This window comes from Pseudophryne corroboree, chromosome 5 (assembly GCF_028390025.1).
Source record: "Pseudophryne corroboree isolate aPseCor3 chromosome 5, aPseCor3.hap2, whole genome shotgun sequence".
Lineage (NCBI taxonomy): Eukaryota > Metazoa > Chordata > Amphibia > Anura > Myobatrachidae > Pseudophryne > Pseudophryne corroboree.
In genome coordinates, this window is record NC_086448.1 from 512,805,330 (window position 1) to 512,832,050 (window position 26,721).

Here is a 26,721-nt window from a genome sequence, read left to right on the forward strand (position 1 = left end):
CTAATTATGTGCCCCCCCCCCTCTTTTTACCCTCTTCTACCGTGTAACTGCAGGGGAGAGACTGGGGAGCTTCCTCTCAGCGGTGCTGTGGAGAAAAAACATGGCGCTGGTGAGTGCTGAGGAAGAAGCCCCGCCCCCTCGACAGCGGGCTTCTGTCCCGCTTTCATGTACAATTTTGGCGGGGGCTCATACATATATACAGTGCCCAACTGTATATTATGCTAACTTTTGCCAAAGAGGTCTCTAATTGCTGCCCAGGGCGCCCCCCTGCGCCCTGCACCCTACAGTGACCGGAGTATGTGGGTTTAGTGTGGGAGCAATGGCGCACAGCTGCAGTGCTGTGCGCTACCTCATATGAAGACTGGAGTCTTCTGCCGCCGATTTCGAAGTCTTCTTGCTTCTGACACCGGCTTCTGTCTTCTGGCTCTGCGAGGGGGACGGCGGCGCGGCTCCGGGATCGGACGACCAAGGGTGCGATCCTGTGTACGATCCCTCTGGAGCTAATGGTGTCCAGTAGCCTAAGAAGCAGGACCTATCTTCAGTGAGTAGGGCTGCTTCTCTCCCCTCAGTCCCACGTAGCAGAGAGCCTGTTGCCAGAGGATCTCTCTGAAAATAAAAAACCTAACAAAATACTTTCTTATTAGCAAGCTCAGAAGAGCTCACTAAGTAGCACCCAGCTCGTCCGGGCACAGATTCAAACTGAGGTCTGGAGGAGGGACATAGAGGGAGGAGCCAGAACACACCAGAATCCAAATTCTTTCTTAAAGTGCCCTGTCTCCTGCGGAGCCCGTCTATTCCCCATGGTCCTTACGGAGTCCCCAGCATCCACTAGGACGTTAGAGAAATTAACATTTTAATTTGATCTAAATCATTTTGTTTGGTCCATTAATCACAGTCTCTTTGGGTTCTAGGATGTATTTGCTGTCATAAGTCATCCATTCTTTCCTTAACATCATAGGGGGAAAGTACATTACTAATAGTGGAAAAAAGATTATAGATAAATATAATATATATACGTATTGTTCTTTATTTTAAATAATAAGAATTTACTTACCGATAATTCTATTTCTCGGAGTCCGTAGTGGATGCTGGGGTTCCTGAAAGGACCATGGGGAATAGCGGCTCCGCAGGAGACAGGGCACAAAAGTAAAGCTTTTCCGATCAGGTGGTGTGCACTGGCTCCTCCCCCTATGACCCTCCTCCAGACTCCAGTTAGGTACTGTGCCCGGACGAGCGTACACAATAAGGGAGGAATTTTGAATCCCGGGTAAGACTCATACCAGCCACACCAATCACACCGTACAACTTGTGATCTAAACCCAGTTAACAGTATGATAACAAAAGGAGCCTCTGAAAGACGGCTTCCTACAACAATAACCCGATTTTTGTAACAATAACTATGTACAAGTATTGCAGAATAATCCGCACTTGGGATGGGCGCCCAGCATCCACTACGGACTCCGAGAAATAGAATTATCGGTAAGTAAATTCTTATTTTCTCTATCGTCCTAGTGGATGCTGGGGTTCCTGAAAGGACCATGGGGATTATACCAAAGCTCCCAAACGGGCGGGAGAGTGCGGATGACTCTGCAGCACCGAATGAGAGAACTCCAGGTCCTCTTTTTGCCAGGGTATCAAATTTGTAGAATTTTACAAACGTGTGCTCCCCCGACCACGTAGCTGCTCGGCAGAGTTGTAATGCCGAGACCCCTCGGGCAGCCGCCCAAGATGAGCCCACCTTCCTTGTGGAATGGGCATTTACATATTTTTTTGCTGTGGCAAGCCTGCCACAGAATGTGCAAGCTGAATTGTACTACAAATCCAACGAGCAATAGTCTGCTTAGAAGCAGGAGCACCCAGCTTGTTGGGTGCATACAGGATAAACAGCAAGTCAGATTTCCTGACTCCAGCCGACCTGGAAACTATATTTTCAGGGCCCTGACAACATCCAGCAACTTGGAGTCCTCCAAGTCCCTAGTAGCCGCAGGTACCACAATAAGCTGGTTCAGGTGAAACGCTGACACCACCTTAGGGAGAAACTGGGGACGAGTCCACAGCTTTGCTCTGTCCGAATGGACAATCAGATATGGCTTTGTGAGATAAAGCCGCCAATTCTGACACTCGCCTGGCCGAGGCCAGGACCAACAGCATGGTCGCTTTCCATGTGAGATATATCAAATCCACAGATTTGAGTTGTTTAAACCAATGTGATTTTAGGAATCCCAAACTACGTTGAGATCGCCCAGTGCCACTGGAGACATCAAAAGGGGGTTTTATATGCAGTACTCCCTTAACAACTTCTGGACTTCAGGAACTGAAGCCAATTTCTTTCTGGAAGAAAATCGACCGGTCGAAATTTGAACCTTAATGGACCCCAATTTGAGACCCATATACACTCCTGTTTGCAGGAAATGTAGGAATTAACCTAGTTGAAATTCTTCCGTGGAGCCTTCCTGGCCTCACACCATGGAACACATTTTCACCTAAGCAGTGATAATGTTGTGCGGTCACCTCCTTCCTGGCTCTGACCAGGGTAGGGATGACCTCTTCCGGAATGCCTTTTTCCCTTAGGATCCGGCATTCACCCGTCAACGCGGCTGCGGTAAGTCATGTAACAGACATGATTCTTGCTGAATCAAGATCCTTTCTAGTATCTCTTGAAGTTCCGGGTACCAAGTTCTTCTTGGCCAAACCGGAGCCACGAGTATAGTTCTTACTCCTCTCCTTCCTATCATTCTCCATACACTGGGTATGAAAGGCAGAGGAGGGAACACATACACCGACTGGTACACCCACGGTGTTACCAGAGCGTCCCAGCTATTGCCTGAGGGTCTCTAGACCTGGCGCTTCATGTGGGACGCCATCATAACCACCTTTGGTCTTTCCCAACGGTTTACAAACATGTGGAAACTTCCAGATGAAGTTCCCACTTTTCCGGGTGGAATTCATTCATGCTGAGGAAATCTTCCTAGTTGTCCACTCCCGGAATGAACACTGCTGACAGTGTTATCACATGATTTTTCGCCCAGCGAAGAATCCTTGCTGTCATTGCCCTCCTGCTTCTTGTGCCGCCCCGTCTGTTTACGTGGGCGACTGCCATGATGATGTCCTACTGGATCAGCACCGGTTGACTTTGAAGCAGAGGTCTTCCTAGGCTCAGAGCATCGTAAATTGCCCTTAGCTCCAGTATATTCATGTGGAGAGAAATCTCCAGACTTGACCACACTTCCTTGGAAATTTCTTCCCTGTGTGACTGTTCCCCAGCCTCTCAGACTGGCATCCGTGGTCACCAGAACACAGTCCTGAATGCTGAATGTGCTGCCCTCTAGAAGATGAGCACTCTGCAGCCCCCACAGAAGAGACACCCTTGTCCTTGGAGACAGGGTTATCCGCTGATGCATCTGAAGATGCGATCCGGACCATTCGTCCCGCAAATCCCCCTGAAAAGTTTTTGCGTGAGATCTGCCGAATGGAATCGCTTCGTAAGAAGCCACCATTTTTCCCAGGACTCCTGTGCATTGATGCACTGATACTTGGCCTGGTTTTAGGAGGTTTCTGACTAGGTCGGATAACTCCCTGGCTTTCCCCTCCAGGAGAAATACCTCTTTCTGGACTATGCCCAGAATCATTCCTAGGAACAGAAGACGTATCATCGGAAAACAGCTGCGATTTTTGGAATATTTAGAATCCACTCGTGCTGTCGTAGAACTACTTTAGATAGTTCTTTTCCGACCTCCAACTGTTCTCTGGAAACTTGCCCCTTTCAGGATATCGTCCAAGTAAGGGATAATTAAGATGCCTTTCTTCTTTTAAGAATCATCTTTTCGGCCATTACCTTGGTAAAGGCCCGGGGTGCCGTGGATAATTCAACGGCAGCGTCTGAAACTGATATTGACAGTTCTGTATCACGAACCAGAGGTACCCTTGTTGAGAAGGGCAAATTTGGACATGGAGGTAATCCTTGATGTCCAGGGACACCATATAGTCCCCTTTTTTCCGGTTCTCTATCACTGCTCTGAGTGACTCCATCTTGATTTGAACCTTTTTATGTAAGTGTTCAAAGATTTCAGATTTAGACTATGTCTCACCAAGCCGTCTGGCTTCAGTACCACAATATAGTGTGGAAGACTAATACCCTTTTCCTTGTTGTAGGAGGGGTACTTTGATTATCACCTGCTGGAAATACAGCTTGTGAATTTTTTCCCAATACTGCCTCCCTGTCGGAGGGAGCCGTTGGTAAAGCAGGCTTCAGGAACCTGCGAGGAAAAAATGTCTCGACTCTCCAATCTGTACCCCTGGGATAATACTTGTACGATCTAGGGGTCAACTTGCGAGTGATCCCACTGCGCGCTGAGACTCTTGAGACTAACCCCCCACCTCACCTGAGTCCGCTTGCACGGCCCCAGCGTCACGCTGAGGACTTGGCAGACGCGGTGGAGGGCTTCTTTTCCTGGGAAGGGGCTGCCTGCTGCAGTCTACTTCCCTTTCCTCTATGTCTGGGCAGATATGACTGGCCTTTTGCCCGCTTGCCCACATGGGAAACGGAAGGATTGAGGCTGAAAAGACAGTGTCTTTTTCTGCTGAGATGTAACTTGGGGTAAAAAGGTTGGATTTCCCAGCTGTAGCCGTGGCCCCCAGGTCCGATGGACCGACCCCAAATAACTCCTTCCCTTTATACGGCAATACTTCCATGTGCCTTATGGGATCTGTATCACCTGACCACTGTCGTGTCCATGACATCTTCTGGGAGATATGGACAACGCACTTATCTTGATGCCAGAGTGCAAATATCCCTCTGTGCATCTCGCATACATATATATAGAATGCATCCTATTAAATGCTCTATATCAATAAAATATTTTTAGTCAGGGAATTCGACCAAGCCAACTCAGCACTGCATCTCCAGGCTGATGGCGATCGCTGGTCGCAGTATAACCACCGTATGTGTGTATATACTTTTTAGGATATTTTTCCAGCTGCCTATCAGCTGGCTCCTTGAGGGCGGCCGTATCTGGAGACGGTAACGCCACTTGATAAGCGTGTGAGCGCCTTATCCACCCTAAGGGGTGTTTCCCAACGCGCCCTAACTTCTGGCGGGAAAGGGTATAACGCCAATATTTGCTATCGGGGTAAACCCACGCATCATCACACACTTCATTTTATTTTATCTGATTCAGGAAAAACTACAGGTAGTTTTTTCACTCCCACATAATACCCTTTTTTGTGGTACTTGTAGTATCAGAAATATGTAACACCTCCTTCATTGCCCTTAACGTGTGGCCCTAATGAGGAATACGTTTGTTTATTCACCGTCGACACTGGATTCAGTGTCCGTGTCGACCGACTGAGGTAAATGGGCGTTTTTTTTTTTTAAAAACCCCTGACGGTGTTTCTGAGACGCCTGGACCGGTACTAATTGTTTGTCGGCCGTCTCATGTCGTCAACCGACCTTGCAGCGTGTTGACATTTTCACGTAATTCCCTAAATAAGCCATCCATTCCGGTGTCGACTCCCTAGAGAGTGACATCACCATTACAGGCAATGTCTCCGCCTCCTCCAACATCGTCCTCATACATGTCGACACACACGTACCGACACACAGCACACACACCTGGAATGCTCTGACAGAGGACAGGACCCCACTAGCCCTTTGGAGAGACAGAGGGAGAGTTTGCCAGCACACACCAAAAAACGCTATAATTACATAGGGACAACCTTATATAAGTGTTTCTCCCTAATAGCATCTTTATATATATATTTATATCGCCAATTAGTGCCCCCCTCTCTGTTTAAACCCTGTTTCTGTAGTGCAGTGCAGGGGAGAGCCTGGGAGCCTTCTCTCCAGCCTTTCTGTGAGAAAAAATGGCGCTGTGTGCTGAGGAGATAGGCCCCGCCCCTTTTCCGGCGGGCTCGTCTCCCGCTCTTTAGTGAAGTTTGGCAGGGGTTAAATATCTCCATATAGCCTCTGGGGGCTATATGTGAGGTATTTTTAGCCAGTATATAGGTTTACATTTGCCTCCCAGGGCGCCCCCCCCCAGCGCCCTGCACCCTCAGTGACAGCGTGTGAAGTGTGCTGAGAGGAAAATGGCGCACAGCTGCAGTGCTGTGCGCTACCTTTAGAAGACTGTCAGAGTCTTCAGCCGCCGATTCTGGACCTCTTCTAACTTCAGCATCTGCAAGGGGGCCGGCGGCGCGGCTCCGGTGACCATCCAGGCTGTACCTGTGATCGTCCCTCTGGAGCTGATGTCCAGTAGCCAAGAAGCCAATCCATCCTGCACGCAGGTGAGTTCACTTCTTCTCCCCTCAGTCCCTCGTTGCAGTGATCCTGTTGCCAGCAGGACTCACTGTAAAATAAAAAACCTAAGCTAAACTTTCTCTAAGCAGCTCTTTAGGAGAGCCACCTAGAATTGCACCCTTCTCGGCCGGGCACAAAAATCTAACTGGAGTCTGGAGGAGGGTCATAGGGGGAGGAGCCAGTGCACACCACCTGATCGGAAAAGCTTTACTTTTGTGCCCTGTCTCCTGCGGAGCCGCTATTCCCCATGGTCCTTTCAGGAACCCCAGCATCCACTAGGACGATAGAGAAATGTTACTTAAACTTACCCTTTCCGTAGCATAGACAAGGTCAAACAACCCCAATATAGTCACTGAGATACCAATTGCAGGCCCATTTACAACGGCAATGAGTGGCTTAGGGAAATCGATTAATTTACCAACAAATGCCCTGGTAGTGGAAATGAAAAAGAATTAAACATTTATTTACATATTGAACAAATTTCCTTCTATTTCCCCACCCTTGCTACAACAATAGTCCTTATTTTGTTAAAACATAATACACTGTATAATCCTGCTCATTAGGTTGGTTCAATTCATTCCAGCACACTTGCTGATAGCTCCCTTACACAAGATTATCTGCTCTCATTCTAATTACGTACTGTTCCTAACATTCGCATATATGACATTTTACAACGGGAAGGATGAATGGATTTACAGTATGTTCTGCAGATTTTTTGCTGCTTAGACTGACTCACCCAGCCAACCCTTGTGGATCACAAATACAGAATCTCTGGCTTCATACACAATGCCTTTCATGAGCACACATTTTAAATATATAGATCTGTAATGTACTGTATTTGTATAAATACTTTACAGACTTGCAGTATAAAGAGCCTCACGGTTTCATAGATCTACTTGAAATGCACGAGAGGCTTTGTCACAGGCTAATAACTGGTGTAATCTATTGTATGCCAGCGATGGGCAGCCTGATATATTTTAAAGGGCTGTAACTGCGGTCCTGTAAGCTACAAAAGTGTAAGCTCCGTAATAAGATAAAACAATACACAATCATTCTTACTGGTGGCTGATCATGCTGCTACTCTACAACAACCCCACACAATTCCCCACCAGCAGGTACAAATGTTTTCTGCTACCTTATCTACCAAGTGTTCCCCACACGTCTTCATTTGTAAGTTCATTGGGTTGACCCATTTTCACTTCCTGCTTCAAGTAATTTAATGTATCTTGTGTCAAAATCCCCTCAATACACAGTACAATGCTACATAACAGTAGTGCTTTATAAATAAATGATAATAATAATAATAATAATAATAATAATAGTACACTTAAAGAAAGTACATTTGTCACAAAATGCCTCACATCCCCCAGTCCACCACTATAGGAGTATTAGTGTGCACCCATTACCAATAGATAATAAATTACCACTAATACCCCTTTCACACCGCACAAATAACCCGGTATATTGTCGGGTCATTGCGGATCAATGTGCGGTCTGAAAGGGTTAAGTCCCGAATTCTCGGTTCACCTGACCCGGTATTTCAACCCGGGAATAAAGCAGGGTTATTCCTGGGTCAGGTGCAGTGTGAACGGGTTGCTGGGTCGATGCGACACGGGACCCGTTCACAGAATAGGGAGAGATGGCGTTAGAGGGACAGGTGGTGCTTGGAGATGATCTGATCTCCAGGCGCCGCCTCCGCACACGTCACCAACCTGCCAATTTGGCAGGTTGGTGCCACCAGTCTAAAAGGGGTATCAACAAGGTCACACCCGGGAAGGATCTATGTACAAGTCTTGGGTGCGACCCAGTTTTGCAATGTGAAAGCGGTATAACTGATAGCTACCACTGATTCAGGAATCAGAGTCTTTCTTGTGATGGATGAACGGAGATCAGGAGGTGCTGAATGGACTGGACTGCAGTCCTCTCCTCCATCCCTTCCACTCAGAAAGCCTGCGTCTGTGGTTATGTAATAGTGGCTGGACCAATCATGTTGTACTATACAAGATACAGAGCTTCACTTGCATCCACAGATATGCTTTATTTACAAAGAAAATAAATAAATAAAAAAGGCAGATGGGGGGGAATAAAGCTTGGAAGGGCTGAGGGTCACAGCTTGTCAGGCCATCATTGTTGTACTTTGTACATGAAGCTTCTGGCACAATTACTAGTGTCAGGTGTACTCTTGCTGACCCTTTGCTATTTAGATTACATATACTTAATTACATAAATAATTTCAATCCAATCCATCTGAAAAGAATCAAACATGTCATTACAGAATTGGGGTATCTAGTATGTGTACAAAGTGAATGCATTAAGTTGACAAATGATTACATACTGTAAAACTACTGCAGAATCGCTAGCCATCTTCTCTTTGCCTCCTGCCGGAATGTTTGTGAAATTATTCAAGTCATTACCACTGCAAAAAAAATCACCATGTCCTACAATACATAAAGAGAACACAAACATTAGGATTAGCTGAATTAATGAAAGACATAAAGAATCCAAAAACAGCAACATCTGTAGAAACTGAAACTTGTGTATTATAAAAGGAAAAAAAAAAAATAACACTAAGACGTTTTAGAAGTCACCTCAGAGTTCCATCACCTTTGTAAAAGCATTTATCCTGGTAAAACACAGGACGGAGTTGCATTTATGCCTGTTCGCGTTTCTCTAATCGTCACAAAATTGTACTGTGTATGCTACATAAAGAGACGCAAATACCCAAAGACCTCCACAAGAAAACATATATGCTTGTCAGTAGCTGTATCAATTGCTGGTGCCTGAGGACTGGGGAAAATAAATGTTGATGAAGACGGCTGCCAGCACAAGCTAGTAGCTTCTGACTGGTTAATTTTGCATTAACGACTGAAGCTGGTGCTCTATTCATTGATAGTGTATATATTACTGATGTGTCTTCATACATTACTGTTGCAGTCGGGCCAAACAGCTCCTCTCAATTAGTCAGGTCCCGTGAGACTCTGCTAGCGTTGGGTGTCTTTTTTTTCTTCAAAAAAAAGTATCTTAGTTGCAATGCAATTAATTTGATATAGGACACTTATATATCTGTGTACGACTAAGTCTCTGAATCCTATACAGGTTGAGTATCCCATATCCAAATATTCCGAAATACGAAATATTCCGAAATACGGACTTTTTTGAGTGAAAGTGAGATAGTGAAACCTTTGTTTTCTGATGGCTCAATGTACACAAACTTTGTTTAATACACAAAGTTATTAAAAATATTGTATTAAATGACCTTCAGGTTGTGTGTATAAGGTGTATATGGAACATAAATGAGTTGTGTGAATGTACACACACTCTGTTTAATGCACAAAGTTATAAAAAATATTGGCTAAAATTACTATCAGGCTGTGTGTATAAGGTGTATATGAAACATAAATACATTCTATGCTTAGATTTAGGTTCCATCGCCATGATATCTCATTATGGTATGCAATTATTCCAAAATACGGAAAAATCCCATATCCAAAATACCTCTGATCCCAAGCATTTTGGATAAGGGAGACTCAACCTGTATTCTAAAAGCCAACTCTGCTCCTCACCACTGTTATGTGCACTGCCGTCCACTAGAGGCCGCCACATGGACCAAATTATTCCTTTGTGTGCTGGAAGCTGATGGGATGGACATTGGAAGCCCACCATAAAATGATGGCTGAGCTTTCACCATTGAATCTTTCTTTGCGATGGTAACTGACTATCGTGTCAAAAGAATTTGATAGGCAAAAAAACCAACCAAACCTGATTTGCGCATGCGTAAAAAACAACAACCACATTTGCGCATGCGTGAATCTCTGCTGCTCCAACGCCAGTGGCAAACGCAGGATTTGCTTGGGGGGGGGGGGGGGGGTTCCAGAACTGGGCGGAGCCAATCATGGGGGTGGGGACTGAGGTGACCCAGTATATGCTGGGTCCGTAAAACTAGTGTGTCTGTGTGTGTGTGTGTGTATATATATATATATATATATACACACACACATACATATACACATATACATAGCATATTAAACATGCATGTATATATATATATATATATATATATATATACACACACACACACACACATGTATATATATATCATATGTATATATATATCATATGTGTGTGTGTTTGTATGTATGTATATACATTAGTGATGAGCGGGTTCGGTTCCTCGGAATCCGAACCCCCCCGAACTTCAGCCTTTTTACACGGATCCGAGGCAGACTCGGATCTTCCCGCCTTGCGCGGCTAACCCGAGCGCGCCTGAACGTCATCATCCCGCTGTCGGATTCTCGCGAGGCTCGTATTCTATCGCGAGACTCGGATTCTATATAAGTCGCCGCCATTTTCACACGTGCATTGAGATTCATAGGGAGAGGACGTGGCTGGCGTCCTCTCCATTTAGATTAGAAGAGAGAGAGAGTGAGAGTGAGACACTTGATTTACTGGAGCTTAGGAGTACTCAGAGAGTGCAGAGTTTACTAGTGACTGACCAGTGACCACCAGTGCAGTTTTTTTATTATATTATTATTTAATATAATCCGTTCTCTGCCTGAAAAAAAACGATACACAGTGACACAGTAACAGTATACCATATCTGTGCTCAGCCTCAGTGTGCTGCATCATCTATGTATATCTGACTGTGCTGAGTGCTCACACAGCTTAATTGTGGGGGAGACTGGGGAGCAGTAGCAGGAGTACATATTATTTAACAGTGCACACTTTTGCTGCCAGAGTGCCACTGCCAGTGTGACTGACCAGTGACCACTGTCTGACCACCAGTATATTGTGATTGTCTGCCTGAAAAAGTTAAACACTCGTCGTGTGGTGTTTTTATTCTATAAACGCATTCTGCTGACAGTGTCCAGCAGGTGCGTCATTAATTATATAATATATACCTGTCCGGCTGCAGTAGTGATATATATATATTTTTTATATCATTATCATCCAGTCTATATTAGCAGCAGACGCAGTACGGTAGTCCACGACTGTAGCTACCTCTGTGTCGGCAGTCGCTCGTCCATCCATAATTGTACACCACCTACCTGTGGTGTTTTTTTTTTTTTCTATCTTCTTGATACTACTAGTAGCTTACTTTAGGAGTCTGCAGTGCTGCTGACAGTGTCCAGCAGGTCCGTCATTATATAATATATACCTGTCCGGCTGCAGTAGTGATATATATATATATTTTTTTATATAATTATCATCCAGTCTATATTAGCAGCAGACGCAGTACGGTAGTCCACGGCTGTAGCTACCTCTGTGTCGGCAGTCGCTCGTCCATCCATAAGTATACTAGTATCCATCCATCTCCATTGTTTACCTGAGGTGCCTTTTAGTTGTGCCTATTAAAATATGGAGAACAAAAATGTTGAGGTTCCAAAAATAGGGAAAGATCAAGATCGACTTCCACCTTGTGCTGAAGCTGCTGCCACTAGTCATGGCCGAGACGATGAAATGCCAGCAACGTCGTCTGCCAAGGCCGATGCCCAATGTCATAGTACAGAGCATGTAAAATCCAAAACACCAAATATCAGTAAAAAAAGGACTCAAAAATCTAAAATAAAATTGTCAGAGGAGAAGCGTAAACTTGCCAATATGCCATTTACCACACGGAGTGGCAAGGAACGGCTGAGGCCCTGGCCTATGTTCATGGCTAGTGGTTCAGCTTCACATGAGGATGGAAGCACTCAGCCTCTCGCTAGAAAAATGAAAAGACTCAAGCTGGCAAAAAGCACAGCAAAGAACTGTGCGTTCTTCGAAATCACAAATCCACAAGGAGAGTCCAATTGTGTCGTTTGCGATGCCTGACCTTCCCAACACTGGACGTGAAGAGCATGCGCCTTCCACCATTTGCACGCCCCCTGCAAGTGCTGGAAGGAGCACCCGCAGTCCAGTTCCTGATAGTCAGATTGAAGATGTCAGTGTTGAAGTACACCAGGATGAGGAGGATATGGGTGTTGCTGGCGCTGGGGAGGAAATTGACCAGGAGGATTCTGATGGTGAGGTGGTTTGTTTAAGTCAGGCACCCGGGGAGACACCTGTTGTCCGTGGGAGGAATAGGGCCATTGACATGCCTGGTGAAAATACCAAAAAAAATCAGCTCTTCGGTGTGGAAGTATTTCAACAGAAATGCGGACAACATTTGTCAAGCCGTGTGTTGCCTTTGTCAAGCTGTAATAAGTAGGGGTAAGGACGTTAACCACCTCGGAACATCCTCCCTTATACGTCACCTGCAGCGCATTCATCATAAGTCAGTGACAAGTTCAAAAACTTTGGGCGACAGCAGAAGCAGTCCACTGACCAGTAAATCCCTTCCTCTTGTAACCAAGCTCACGCAAACCACCGCACCAACTCCCTCAGTGTCAATTTCCTCCTTCCCCAGGAATGCCAATAGTCCTGCAGGCCATGTCACTGCCACTGGCAATTCTGACGAGTCCTCTCCTGCCTGGGATTCCTCCGATGCATCCTTGCGTGTAACGCCTACTGCTGCTGGCGCTGCTGTTGTTTTTGTTGCTGGGAGTCGATGGTCATCCCAGAGGGGAAGTCGTACTCCTAAGACCACTTTTACTACTTCCACCAAGCAATTGACTGTCCAACAGTCCTTTGCGAGGAAGATGAAATATCACAGCAGTCATCCTGCTGCAAAGCGGATAACTGAGGCCTTGGCATCCTGGGCGGTGAGAAACGTGGTTCCGGTATCCATCATTACTGCAGAGGCAACTAGAGACTTGTTGGAGGTACTGTGTACCTGGTACCAAATACCATCTAGGTTCCATTTCTCTAGGCAGGCAATACCGAAAATGTACACAGACCTCAGAAAAAGACTCACCAGTGTCCTAAAAAATGCAGTTGTACCCAATGTCCACTTAACCACGGACATGTGGACAAGTGGAGCAGGGCAGGCTCAGGACTATATGACTGTGATAGCCCACTGGGTAGATGTATGGACTCCCGCCGCAAGAACAGCAGCGGCGGCACCAGTAGCAGCATCTCGCAAACGCCAACTCTTTCCTAGGCAGGCTACGCTTTGTATCACCGCTTTCCAGAATACGCACACAGCTAAAAACCTCTTACGGCAACTGAGGAAGATCATCGCAGAATGGCTTACCCCAATTGGACTCTCCTGTGGATTTGTGGCATCGGACAACGCCAGCAATATTGTGTGTGCATTAAATATGGGCAAATTCCAGCACGTCCCATGTTTTGCACATACCTTGAATTTGGTGGTGCAGAATTATTTAAAAAACGAGAGGGGCGTGCAAGAGATGCTGTCGGTGGCCAGAAGAATTACGGGACACTTTCGGCGTACAGGCACCACGTACAGAAGACTGGAGCACCACCAAAAACGCCTTAACCTGCCCTGCCATCATCTGAAGCAAGAAGTGGTAACGAGGTGGAATTCAACCCTCTATATGCTTCAGAGGTTGGAGGAGCAGCAAAAGGCCATTCAAGCCTATACAACTGAGCACGATATAGGAGGTGGAATGCACCTGTCTCAAGCGCAGTGGAGAATGATTTCAACGTTGTGCAAGGTTCTGCAACCTTTTGAACTTGCCACACGTGAAGTCAGTTCAGACACTGCCAGCCTGAGTCAGGTCATTCCCCTCATTAGGCTTTTGCAGAAGAAGCTGGAGACATTGAAGGAGGAGCTAACACAAAGCGATTCCGCTAGGCATGTGGGACTTGTGGATGGAGCCCTTAATTCGCTTAACAAGGATTCACGGGTGGTCAATCTGTTGAAATCAGAGCACTACATTTTGGCCACCGTGCTCGATCCTAGATTTAAAACCTACCTTGGATCTCTCTTTCCGGCAGACACAAGTCTGCTGGGGTTCAAAGAACTGCTGGTGACAGAATTGTCAAGTCAAGCGGAACGCGACCTGTCAACATCTCCTCCTTCACATTCTCCCGCAACTGTGGGTGCGAGGAAAAGGCTCAGAATTCCGAGCCCACCCACTGGCGGTGATGCAGGGCAGTCTGGAGCGACTGCTGATGCTGACATCTGGTCCGGACTGAAGGACCTGACAACGATTACGGACATGTCTACTGTCACTGCATATGATTCTCTCCCCATTGAAAGAATGGTGGAGGATTATATGAGTGACCGCATCCAAGTAGGCACGTCAGACAGTCCGTACTTATACTGGCAGGAAAAAGAGGCAATTTGGAGGCCCTTGCACAAACTGGCTTTATTCTACCTAAGTTGCCCTCCCACAAGTGTGTACTCCGAAAGAGTGTTTAGTGCCGCCGCTCACCTTGTCAGCAATCGGCGTACGAGGTTACATCCAGAAAATGTGGAGAAGATGATGTTCATTAAAATGAATTAGAATCAATTCCTCCGTGGAGACATTGACCAGCACCAATTACCTCCACAAAGTACACAGGGAGCTGAGATGGTGGATTCCAGTGGGGACGAATTGATAATCTGTGAGGAGGGGGATGTACACGGTGATATATCGGAGGATGATGATGAGGTGGACATCTTGCCTCTGTAGAGCCAGTTTGTGCAAGGAGAGATTAATTGCTTCTTTTTTGGTGGGGGTCCAAACCAACCCGTCATTTCAGTCACAGTCGTGTGGCAGACCCTGTCACTGAAATGATGGGTTGGTTAAAGTGTGCATGTCCTGTTTATACAACATAAGGGTGGGTGGGAGGGCCCAAGGACAATTCCATCTTGCACCTCTTTTTTCTTTCATTTTTCTTTGCGTCATGTGCTGTTTGGGGGGTGTTTTTTGGAAGGGCCATCCTGCGTGACACTGCAGTGCCAATCCTAGATGGGCCAGGTGTTTGTGTCGGCCACTAGGGTCGCTTAGCTTACTCACACAGCTACCTCATTGCGCCTCTTTTTTTCTTTGGGTCATGTGCTGTTTGGGGAGTGTTTTTTGGAAGGGCCATCCTGCCTGACACTGCAGTGCCACTCCTAGATGGGCCAGGTGTTTGTGTCGGCCACTTGGGTCGCTTAGCTTAGCCATCCAGCGACCTCGGTGCAAATTTTAGGACTAAAAATAATATTGTGAGGTGTGAGGTGTTCAGAATAGACTGAAAATGAGTGGAAATTATGGTTATTGAGGTTAATAATACTTTGGGATCAAAATGAACCCCAAATTCTATGATTTAAGCTGTTTTTTAGGGTTTTTTGAAAAAAACACCCGAATCCAAAACACACCCGAATCCGACAAAAAAAATTCGGTGAGGTTTTGCCAAAACGCGTTCGAACCCAAAACACGGCCGCGGAACCGAACCCAAAACCAAAACCCGAAAAATTTCCGGTGCTCATCACTAATATACATGTGTATATATGTATGCACATGGATATATATGTACTATAATTAAAATAAAGTAAACTTTTATTGCACTTGCAAGTGCCACCAGGAAGACAGCAGGCTGCAGAGGACGCTAGACAGTCATTAATAATACTCATGCAGCTAAAAAAAAAAATATATATATTTTTTTTTTTTAGTGGAGGGGGGTTTCTGGGTACTCGGAACCCCCCCCCCCCCCCCCCTGGGTGCGCCACTGAACGCGCATGCGTAAACCCTCTGCAGCATGGCCGGATGGGGGCGGGACCATCAGATCATCATCAAATGTTTACCATACAAACATCAGAATGCTGCCATCGAATGGTAAAAACACTGCCATCGCAACAAAACCATCGATGATTTCAAACCATCTTGATGTGATGTCCATCCCTAGCTCAAAGTGAAACTAATACTGCAGGGAGAAGTTATATCCACCTACCATGCTGCTGCTAATATTAATAATACTGATCTGACTGTTTCACACCTGCTACTTACAGAGAAGTGGCTGGGGGGTGTAGAGTGGGGGTAGGGGCAGATAGAGACTGGGGGTAGGAACAGATAGGAACTGGGGGAGAAAGAAAGAGGGCAGAAGGGTTGAGGCAGCTAGGGCATGGGGGGATAGAGAGGGGGAGGGGTTGGGTTAGATAGGGACTGTGTAGAGTAGGGGTGGGCAAAATACGGCCCGGCCCACTGCCTCCCACCAGCGAGCAATGACAAGAGGCCCGACCGGATGAGCTGCTTGTCATTGCTCTGCACTGCAGTCAGTACCTCCAAGCTGCCAGCGGCGCCTCTCTCCCCTGCTGCTGCACGGTGCCTGGGTTGTAGCAGCCTCCTCCTCCCGCCTCCAGAGTCCCCAGTGACACGGCTGTGTTCAGCCGAAAAGGGGTGGAGCTACGTGCCAATGAGGGGGCGGGGTTACACGGGACCTCAGGGGGCGGAGCTACACAGGACAAGAGCCAGACTGCTACAGATCCATCCTTCCTGCCACAGCCAGCCAGATCAGTAAGTTAATGGGAAAATAAGAATTTACTTACCGATAATTCTATTTCTCGTAGTCCGTAGTGGATGCTGGGGACTCCGTCAGGACCATGGGGAATAGCGGCTCCGCAGGAGACAGGGCACAAAAGTAAAAGCTTTAGGATCAGGTGGTGTGCACTGGCTCCTCCCCCTATGACCCTCCTCCAAGCCTCAGTTAGGATACCGTGCCCGGACGAGCGTACACAATAAGGAAGGATTTTGAATCCCGGGTAAGTCTCATACCAGCCACACCAATCACACTGTACAACCTGTGATCTGAACCCAGTTAACAGCATGATAACAGCGGAGCCTCTGAAAAGATGGCTCACAACAATAATAACCCGATTTTTGTAACAATAACTATGTACAAGTATTGCAGACAATCCGCACTTGGGATGGGCGCCCAGCATCCACTACGGACTACGAGAAATAGAATTATCGGTAAGTAAATTCTTATTTTCTCTGACGTCCTAAGTGGATGCTGGGGACTCCGTCAGGACCATGGGGATTATACCAAAGCTCCCAAACGGGCGGGAGAGTGCGGATGACTCTGCAGCACCGAGTGAGAGAACTCCAGGTCCTCCTCAGCCAGGGTGTGCCCCTGACCAAGTAGCAGCTCGGCAAAGTTGTAAAGCCGAGACCCCTCGGGCAGCCGCCCAAGATGAGCCCACCTTCCTTGTGGAATGGGCATTTACATATTTTGGCTGTGGCAGGCCTGCCAGAGAATGTGCAAGCTGAATTGTACTACACATCCAACTAGCAATCGTCTGCTTAGAAGCAAGAGCACCCAGTTTGTTGGGTGCATACAGGATAACAGCAAGTCAGTTTTCCTGACTCCAGCCGTCCTGGAAACCTATATTTTCAGGGCCCTGACAACATCTAGCAACTTGGAGTCCTCCAAGTCCCTAGTAGCCGCAGGTACCACAATAAGCTGGTTCAGGTGAAACGCTGACACCACCTTAGGGAGAAACTGGGGACGAGTCCGCAGCTCTGCCCTGTCCGAATGGACAATCAGATATGGGCTTTTGTGAGACAAAGCCGCCAATTCTGACACTCGCCTGGCCGAGGCCAGAGCCAACATCATGGTCACTTTCCATGTGAGATATTTCAAATCCACAGATTTGAGCGGTTTAAACCAATGTGATTTGAGGAATCCCAGAACTACGTTGAGATCCCACGGTGCCACTGGAGGCACAAAAGGGGGTTGTATATGCAGTACTCCCTTGACAAACTTCTGGACTTCAGGAACTGAAGCCAATTCTTTCTGGAAGAAAATCGACAGGGCCGAAATGTGAACCTTAATGGACCCCAATTTGAGGCCTCATAGACACTCCTGTTTGCAGGAAATGCAGGAATCGACCGAGTTGAAATTTCTTCGTGGGGCCTTCCTGGCCTCACACCACGCAACATATTTTCGCCACATGTGGTGATAATGTTGTGCGGTCACCTCCTTCCTGGCTTTGACCAGGGTAGGAATGACCTCTTCCGGAATGCCTTTTTTCCTTAGGATCCGGGGTTCAACCGCCATGCCGTCAAACGCAGCCGCGGTAAGTCTTGGAACAGACATGGTACTTGCTGAAGCAAGTCCCTTCTTAGCGGCAGAGGCCATGAGTCCTCTGTGAGCATCTCTTGAAGTTCCGGGTACCAAGTCCTTCTTGGCCAATCCGGAGCCACGAGTATAGTTCTTACTCCTCTACGTCTTATAATTCTCAGTACCTTAGGTATGAGAAGCAGAGGAGGGAACACATACACCGACTGGTACACCCACGGTGTTACCAGAACGTCCACAGCTATTGCCTGAGGGTCTCTTGACCTGGCGCAATACCTGTCCAGTTTTTTGTTCAGGCGGGACGCCATCATGTCCACCTTTGGTCTTTCCCAACGGTTCACAATCATGTGGAAGACTTCCCGATGAAGTCCCCACTCTCCCGGGTGGAGGTCGTGCTGAGGAAGTCTGCTTCCCAGTTGTCCACTCCCGGAATGAACACTGCTGACAGTGCTATCACATGATTTTCCGCCCAGCGAAGAATCCTTGCAGTTTCTGCCATTGCCCTCCTGCTTCTTGTGTCGCCCTGTCTGTTTACGTGGGCGACTGCCGTGATGTTGTCCCACTGGATCAATACCGGCTGACCTTGAAGCAGAGGTCTTGCTAAGCTTAGAGCATTGTAAATTGCTCTTAGCTCCAGTATATTTATGTGGAGAGAAGTCTCCAGACTTGATCACACTCCCTGGAAATTGTTTCCTTGTGTGACTGCTCCCCAGCCTTTCAGGCTGGCATCCGTGGTCACCAGGACCCAGTCCTGAATGCCGAATCTGTGGCCCTTTAGTAGATGAGCACTCTGCAGCCACAACAGAAGAGACACCCTTGTCCTTGGAGACAGGGTTATCCGCTGATGCATCTGAAGATGCGATCCGGACCATTTTTCCAGCAGATCCCACTGAAAAGTTCTTGCGTGAAATCTGCCGAATGGAATCGCTTCGTAAGAAGCCACCATTTTTCCCAGGACCCTTGTGCAATGATGCACTGACACTTTTCCTGGTTTTAGGAGGTTCCTGACTAGCTCGGATAACTCCCTGGCTTTCTCCTCCGGGAGAAACACCTTTTTCTGGACTGTGTCCAGAATCATCCCTAGGAACAGCAGACGTGTCGTCGGAGACAGCAGCGATTTTGGAATATTTAGAATCCACCCGTGCTGTCGTAGAACTACTTGAGATAGTGCTACTCCGACCTCCAACTGTTCTCTGGACCTTGCCCTTATCAGGAGATCGTCCAAGTAAGGGATAATTAAGACGCCTTTTCTTTGAAGAAGAATCATCATTTCGGCCATTACCTTGGTAAAGACCCGGGGTGCCGTGGACAATCCAAACGGCAGCGTCTGAAACTGATAGTGACAGTTTTGTACCACGAACCTGAGGTACCCTTGGTGAGAAGGGCAAATTGAGACATGGAGGTAAGCATCCTTGATGTCCAGGGACACCATATAGTCCCCTTCTTCCTGGTTCGCTATCACTGCTCTGAGTGACTCCATCTTGATTTGAACCTTTGTATGTAAGTGTTCAAATATTTCAGATTTAGAATAGGTCTCACCGAGCCGTCTGGCTTCAGTACCACAATATAGTGTGGAATAATACCCCTTTCCTTTGTAGGAGGGGTACTTTGATTATCACCTGCTGGGAATACAGCTTGTGAATTGTTTCCAATACTGCCTCCCTGTCGGAGGGAGACGTTGGTAAAGCAGACTTCAGGAACCTGCGAGGGGGAGACGTCTCGAATTTCCAATCTGTACCCCTGGGATACTACTTGTAGGATCCAGGGGTCCACTTACGAGTGAGCCCACTGCGCGCTGAAACTCTTGAGACGACCCCCCACCGCACCTGAGTCCGCTTGTACGGCCCCAGCGTCATGCTGAGGACTTGGCAAAAGCGGTGGAGGGCTTCTGTTCCTGGGAATGGGCTGCCTGCTGCAGTCTTCTTCCCTTTCCTCTATCCCTGGGCAGATATGACTGGCCTTTTGCCTGCTTGCCCTTATGGGGACAGTCAGGGAATCCGACCAAGCCACCCCAGCGCTGCACATCCAGGCTGAGGCGATCGCTGGTCGCAGTATAACACCAGTATGTGTGTATATACTTTTTAGGATATTTTCCAGCCTCCTATCAGCTGGCTCCTTGAGGGCGGCCGTATCTGGAGACGGTAACGCCACTTGTTTTGATAAGCGTGTGAGCGCCTTATCCACCCTAAGGGGTGTTTCCCAACGCGCCCTAACTTCTGGCGGGAAAGGGTATAACGCCAATAATTTTCTATCGGGGGAAACCCACGCATCATCACACACTTCATTTAATTTATCTGATTCAGGAAAAACTACAGGTAGTTTTTTCACACCCCACATAATACCCTCTTTTGTGGTACTTGTAGTATCAGAAATATGTAACACCTCCTTCATTGCCCTTAACATGTAACGTGTGGCCCAAATGGAAAATACGTTTGTTTCTTCACCGTCGACACTGGAGTCAGTGTCCGTGTCTGTGTCGACCGACTGAGGTAAATGGGCGTTTTAAAGCCCCTGACGGTGTTTGAGACGCCTGGACAGGTACTAATTGGTTTGCCGGCCGTCTCATGTCGTCAACCGACCTTGCAGCGTGTTGACATTATCACGTAATTCCCTAAATAAGCCATCCATTCCGGTGTCGACTCCCTAGAGAGTGACATCACCATTACAGGCAATTTGCTCCGCCTCCTCACCAACATCGTCCTCATACATGTCGACACACACGTACCGACACACAGCACACACACAGGGAATGCTCTGATAGAGGACAGGACCCCACTAGCCCTTTGGGGAGACAGAGGGAGAGTTTGCCACACCAAAACGCTATATTATACAGGGACAACCTTATATAAGTGTTTTCCCTTATAGCAGGGGTGTCAAACTCGCGGCCCTCCAGCTGTTGTGGAACTACACATCCCAGCATGCCTTGCCATCTATTTTGTATTAGGGATGGCTGCAACTGTGGCAAGGCATGCTGGAATGTGTAGTTCCACAACAGCTGGAGGGCCATGAGTTTGACACCCCTGCCTTATAGCATCTTAATATATAATAATATCGCCAAATCAGTGCCCCCCCTCTCTGTTTTAACCCTGCTTCTGTAGTGCAGTGCAGGGGAGAGCCTGGGAGCCTTCCTAGCAGCGGAGCTGTGTAGGAAAATGGCGCTGTGTGCTGAGGAGAATAGGCCCCGCCCCCTTTTCGGCGGGCTTCTTCTCCCGTTTTTCTGACAACCTGGCAGGGGTTAAATACATCCATATAGCCCCAGGGGCTATATGTGATGTATTTTTAGCCAGCATAGGTACTTTCATTGCTGCCCAGGGCGCCCCCCCAAGCGCCCTGCACCCTCAGTGACCGTTGGTGTGAAGTGTGCTGAGAGCAATGGCGCACAGCTGCAGTGCTGTGCGCTACCTCATGAAGACTGAGAAGTCTTCAGCCGCCGATTTCTGGACCTCTTCTCTCTTCAGCATCTGCAAGGGGGTCGGCGGCGCGGCTCCGGTGACCCATCCAGGCTGTACCTGTGATCGTCCCTCTGGAGCTAGTGTCCAGTAGCCTAAGAAGCCAATCCATCCTGCACGCAGGTGAGTTCACTTCTTCTCCCCTAAGTCCCTCGTTGCAGTGAGCCTGTTGCCAGCAGGACTCACTGAAAATAAAAAACCTAACAAAACTTTTACTCTAAGCAGCTCTTTAGGAGAGCCACCTAGATTGCACCCTTCTCGGCCGGGCACAAAAACCTAACTGAGGCTTGGAGGAGGGTCATAGGGGGAGGAGCCAGTGCACACCACCTGATCCTAAAGCTTTTACTTTTGTGCCCTGTCTCCTGCGGAGCCGCTATTCCCCATGGTCCTGACGGAGTCCCCAGCATCCACTTAGGACGTCAGAGAAAAGTGAGTGAGAGAAAGAAAGTGTGTGTGTATGTGTGTATGTGTGTGTATGTGTGTGTGATAGCGTGCGTATATTTGTGTGTGCGGGCAGTGGCGTCAGACTGTTTTTAGGTTTGGGGGAGAGATCTTTAGCTCTCGCTGTACCAACCCCTCCCGTGTTCTGTCACTGTGTCACCCCCCCCCCCCCCCCTCGTGTTCGGTCACTGTGTCACACCCCCGGGTTCTGTCACCGTGTCACCCCCCCCCGTGTTCTGTCACCCCCCCCCCCATCCCCCCGTGTTCTGTCACTGTGTCACCCCCCCGTGTTCTGTCACTATGTCACACCCCCCGTGTTCTGTCACTATGTCACCCCCCCCGTGTTCTGTCACTGTGTCACACCCCCCCGTGTTCTGTCACTATGTCAACCCCCCGTGTTCTGTCACCGTGTCACCTCCACCGTGTTCTGTCACAGTGTCACCCCCACCGTGTTCTGTCACTGTGTCACACACCCCATGTTCTGTCACTGTCACCACCCCTCCCAGTGTTCTGTCACTGTGTCACCCCCCCCCCCCCCGTGTTCTGTCACCGTGTCACCCCCACCGTATTCTGTCACTGTGTCACACCCCCCGTGTTCTGTTACCGTGTCACACCTTTCCCCAGGGGCCTTAAGACACTGGATAATTTGCTTGCTGCACAATAATTATCCTAAATAAAATGTTAATGTGTAAAAGGGGGCTCTACCTGCCGTAATGTGTGTAAAAGGGGCTCTACCTGGTGTAATGTGTGTAAGTGGCGCTGTGTGGCGCAATTTGAATAATGGAGACTATTGTGCAGCCTAATATGAATCTGTATTATTTTTTTGCCCACACCCCTTCCACATGAAGCCATGTCCCTATATTTTTGGCAAGTGGGGGGAGCTGCTATTTTGTATGTGGCCCTCGGATACTGACAGGAAATGTCAAGTGGCCCCTCAGCTGAAATAATTGCCCACCCCTGGTGTAGAGTGAGGTGGCAGAGAGGGACTGTGGAGAGAGAAGCAGTTTGTTTCAATATAGTCACCTGTGTGTGACACGGACACACACACACACACACCCTATGTACACTGCACCTCCCACCATATACTGCACCCCCATTCCCCTCCATATAGTGCCCGCTATATACAGGGCACCCCCTCCTCCATATACTGCATACTCTGCACTCCCTCCTTCATATACCATGCTGCAATCCCAAGTTACTTGCCATTCCGGAACTCTGCAACAAGTAGCAGCAGTAACCAGGAAACTGCTGCGGAAACCACTAGACGTCCTGCAGCGCTCAAAGCGGAGGCATCGGGGACACGTGTAGCCATTTACCGACGGGGGGAGAAGGTGAATCAGTCTGGCAGGAAGAGGCGAGACCCTGTGTCGGGTGAGTAGTGTGATGAACGAGCGGAGGAGTGGCCGGTGCTGCAGATGAGGGGGGAGGCAGATAATCGCTCAGTTGCTTTACGGTGCGCTGACGAAGGGGCAGGGTTCTGTGCTCGACCCTCCCACGCCCTACAAAGGCCATGCCCAGAACCCTCCGGCCAGATGCTGGTGGCTACTGGTGTCCTCTACCCCCTAGACTGGTCGGGAGCTGTGCGGTGATTGGTGAGCTTACACATGCCAGTACTGGTGTATATAGTGCAGCATCATTATAGCCTGCCCATTACAGATATACAGCATTATATTTATAAAAGGTTAACATCACACACACAGCATGACAGAGCCTCGACTCCCAACAGCAGGACTTCCAGAAACCTGGCAGCTCCTGTGAGAGCAGAGACCACCCTCCTACTATAATCCAGTCCTGATGGCCGTCATTTTGAAAGGCTTTAACTAGTCGGTTTATGAAGTGCTAAAATGTAGCAGCCGCAGCTTTATGTCTATACAAGTTCTGTTTTGCTCTGTATTCAGACACACACACAATATACAAGTGTCTCTTATCAAATTAATCAGCACAGTCTCCTGGTGCGTCCAAGTCGAATTGCGACTAAAATAAATTTTCAGATGTGTCCTCATACACCATTATCTGCACCACCATGTGGCACAAGTGAGACACCAGGTCCCGTGCGACTCAGCTTGTGCTAAACGGCCTTTTGTATCTTTTTTTTGCCCGAACATGCAAAAAAGGTGCTGTGAACTTGACGTGAAAAAAGCCACAGACTTGGTTTGCGACTAGGACACATGTTCAGATGAAAAATATGCACAAGCGGAATCCACAGATTAATACTCATATATGTAACATGTATTGTACACAGAGTATTATTATATTGCGTCATCCATGATGCATTAAATTTGATACCACGAGTATCGGGAGAACACATACCCATGGTAATCCAAAATTGGGGCAATGGGAGTAAGTTTTTTTTGCAGAGAAAACCTTGTGCCCAATTGAATTCCCCACATTGTGTGCAATCCAACACCAAATAAACATGGTCAACAGAGTGCATATAAACATACCAGTCAGGACAGTGATAACAGAATCATCTTTTCCAGCTTCTTCTAAAGCCAGACCAATCTCCTCATACATCTGAAATAAAACACTCAGTCCTATTAAAACTGGCATTTAGGAATGAGGGAAATGTCTGAAAATAAATGAAAGACTATTCTGCAGATTTTGTCTTGTTTGACATTTGTCTGGCAAATTTCATCAGGATTTGGCCTCAATCACACCACACGATAGAATTAATGAACAGTCATACAGACTATACTGTACATTCTATTGTATATAATGTAAATCTGCAAATTCAGATGATTAGGACTACTTGTTTTCTTAGGATATTATATGGCCTAAAAATAATTTATAGCTATAAACCCAGGAGTGTTCGATCGAGAGAGAGAGAGAGAGAGAGAGAGAGAGAGAGAGAGAGAGAGAGAGAGAGAGAGAGAGAGTACGCATGTGAACACATAATCCCAAACTCTGCAAAAAAGTCAGTGTATTTGACATTTAATAAGGATTATAGAGATCATACATTTAATTCAGAAACTGGTACGTCCCTGGCATAAGAAATTGCTTCGAGTCAGTGGTAATCCACACTCAACTGGCAAAATCTTATTGGTCTGTTTCCAGGGACTAACACCCCATAATAAGCCATGCAACGAGCTTTCAAGTGTACATTTGATGAAGGTGAATGTACGTAGTAGAGGCTTAACAGGGAAAATTGATATATAATCAACAGTAAGCACTTATGTCAGAGACACACTGCATAAAACAAGATTCAAACAGACCATGTACTTCACCTGCAAAGTGATAGCATTCTTCTTTTCCGGCCTATCCAGAAATATTGTAGTTATATTATTCTGGCAAGAAACTTGTAGCGTTTCATATTTCCGTTCAGCTCCTGATGAGGATGATGGATTTGTGGTAGGAGACTCAGAAGAGATGAGATTAGAAACGATTTCTATATAGGATTGTCTGGCTTCATCCTGAACACATAGGTAGAAAAGACAATAATTTCATTTCCTTGTAGAGCGGGTAATAACTATTCTCTCCATTCTATTATTTAAGCAAAGAAGAGGACTGTACGGTTGGATATTCTCATTAAACAGCCAGCAATTCATTTTAGGGTTTGTTAACATCTGTGGGCATTTTTATCCAGTTTCATTATGTATTTTAAATACATTATTATAAAAAGTCAATAATTACTGAGAACAATTCCTTGTGTGGGTAAGATAATAATTTTAGATATTTTAAAAGATATACTGTATAATTATGTTTTTTTGATTTTTAAAACAAACTACTGTAGATTTAATATGGCTTGCCAAATAGAGGAATAACTTAATTCAAAATATTCTATCCACAAATAAATTTAAGTTAATTAAACAATTTACGTATTATAGCATTATTTTGTGATTTAATCTTACCTCAAATGTTAATCTTATCAAAATGGTATTTTATTACTTATGGCACAGTTCAGGTATTTGCTAAAGCTTAGTTAATTAAACAATGGCCTCAAGAAACTGAAAACCCATTGTTTCTTTTCAAGTTTCTGGATGTACTGAAACAGTGACTCATTCCTAGACCTTCTAGACGAACTTTTATTTTTGGTACACTTTGTCAATGTGTGTGGACTTTCATCATTCAAATACGCACACATATTTATATAAAATGTCAGCAACAGAACTCACTCCTCCCTTGCTGCCCTCTCACACTTCAGATTTGCAGATTTTTGTACGCAGTCCTGTTCCGTACATACACATATATATAGCAGGCAAATCAGGGCACTCAGTGGTATTATGTAAAAAAAAAACAACTCAGCATACAAAATAAATTTGCAACAACAAAAGTTTGTTATTGCTTCCTGACGATGGGCATTAAAGGTCCGAAACGTTGCAAATTTATTTTGTATGCCAAGTTGTTTTTTGACATAATACCACTGAGTGCCCTGATTTGCCTGCTATTTACTCTATTGTGAGCACCGTGGGAGCTGCATTTTGTTCAGCGTGCTGGCCAATCGGTGTGTGTGTGTGTGTGTGTGTGTGTGTGTGTGTATATATATATATATATATATATATATACATACATACATACATACATACATACACACACACACACACACACAGGTATTTAATTTCACTATTATTAGCACTTATTTATATTTTGTACATGGTTTTAAACTGTTCGTGAGAAAGCTTTCTATAAATATTTGAATAAACACCTTGAGAAGGAACCAAGATAAGCATA

At 46.6% G+C, this 26,721-nt stretch overlaps 1 protein-coding gene across 3 annotated transcripts in view; it reads right to left on the minus strand.

Annotated features, from left to right (window-relative positions):
* ECI2 (enoyl-CoA delta isomerase 2) overlaps positions 1–26,721 on the minus strand; it is a 97,051-nt gene that overhangs the window by 17,323 nt on the left and 53,007 nt on the right. For all 3 annotated transcript variants that reach the window (XM_063923077.1, XM_063923076.1, XM_063923078.1), the window contains exons 4-7: positions 25,278–25,463; positions 24,498–24,567; positions 8,631–8,733; positions 6,604–6,724 (exon numbers count right to left, since the gene is read on the minus strand). In XM_063923077.1, the coding sequence (XP_063779147.1) occupies positions 6,604–6,724; positions 8,631–8,733; positions 24,498–24,567; positions 25,278–25,463 (480 nt within the window). The remainder of the gene's footprint in view (positions 1–6,603; positions 6,725–8,630; positions 8,734–24,497; positions 24,568–25,277; positions 25,464–26,721) is intronic.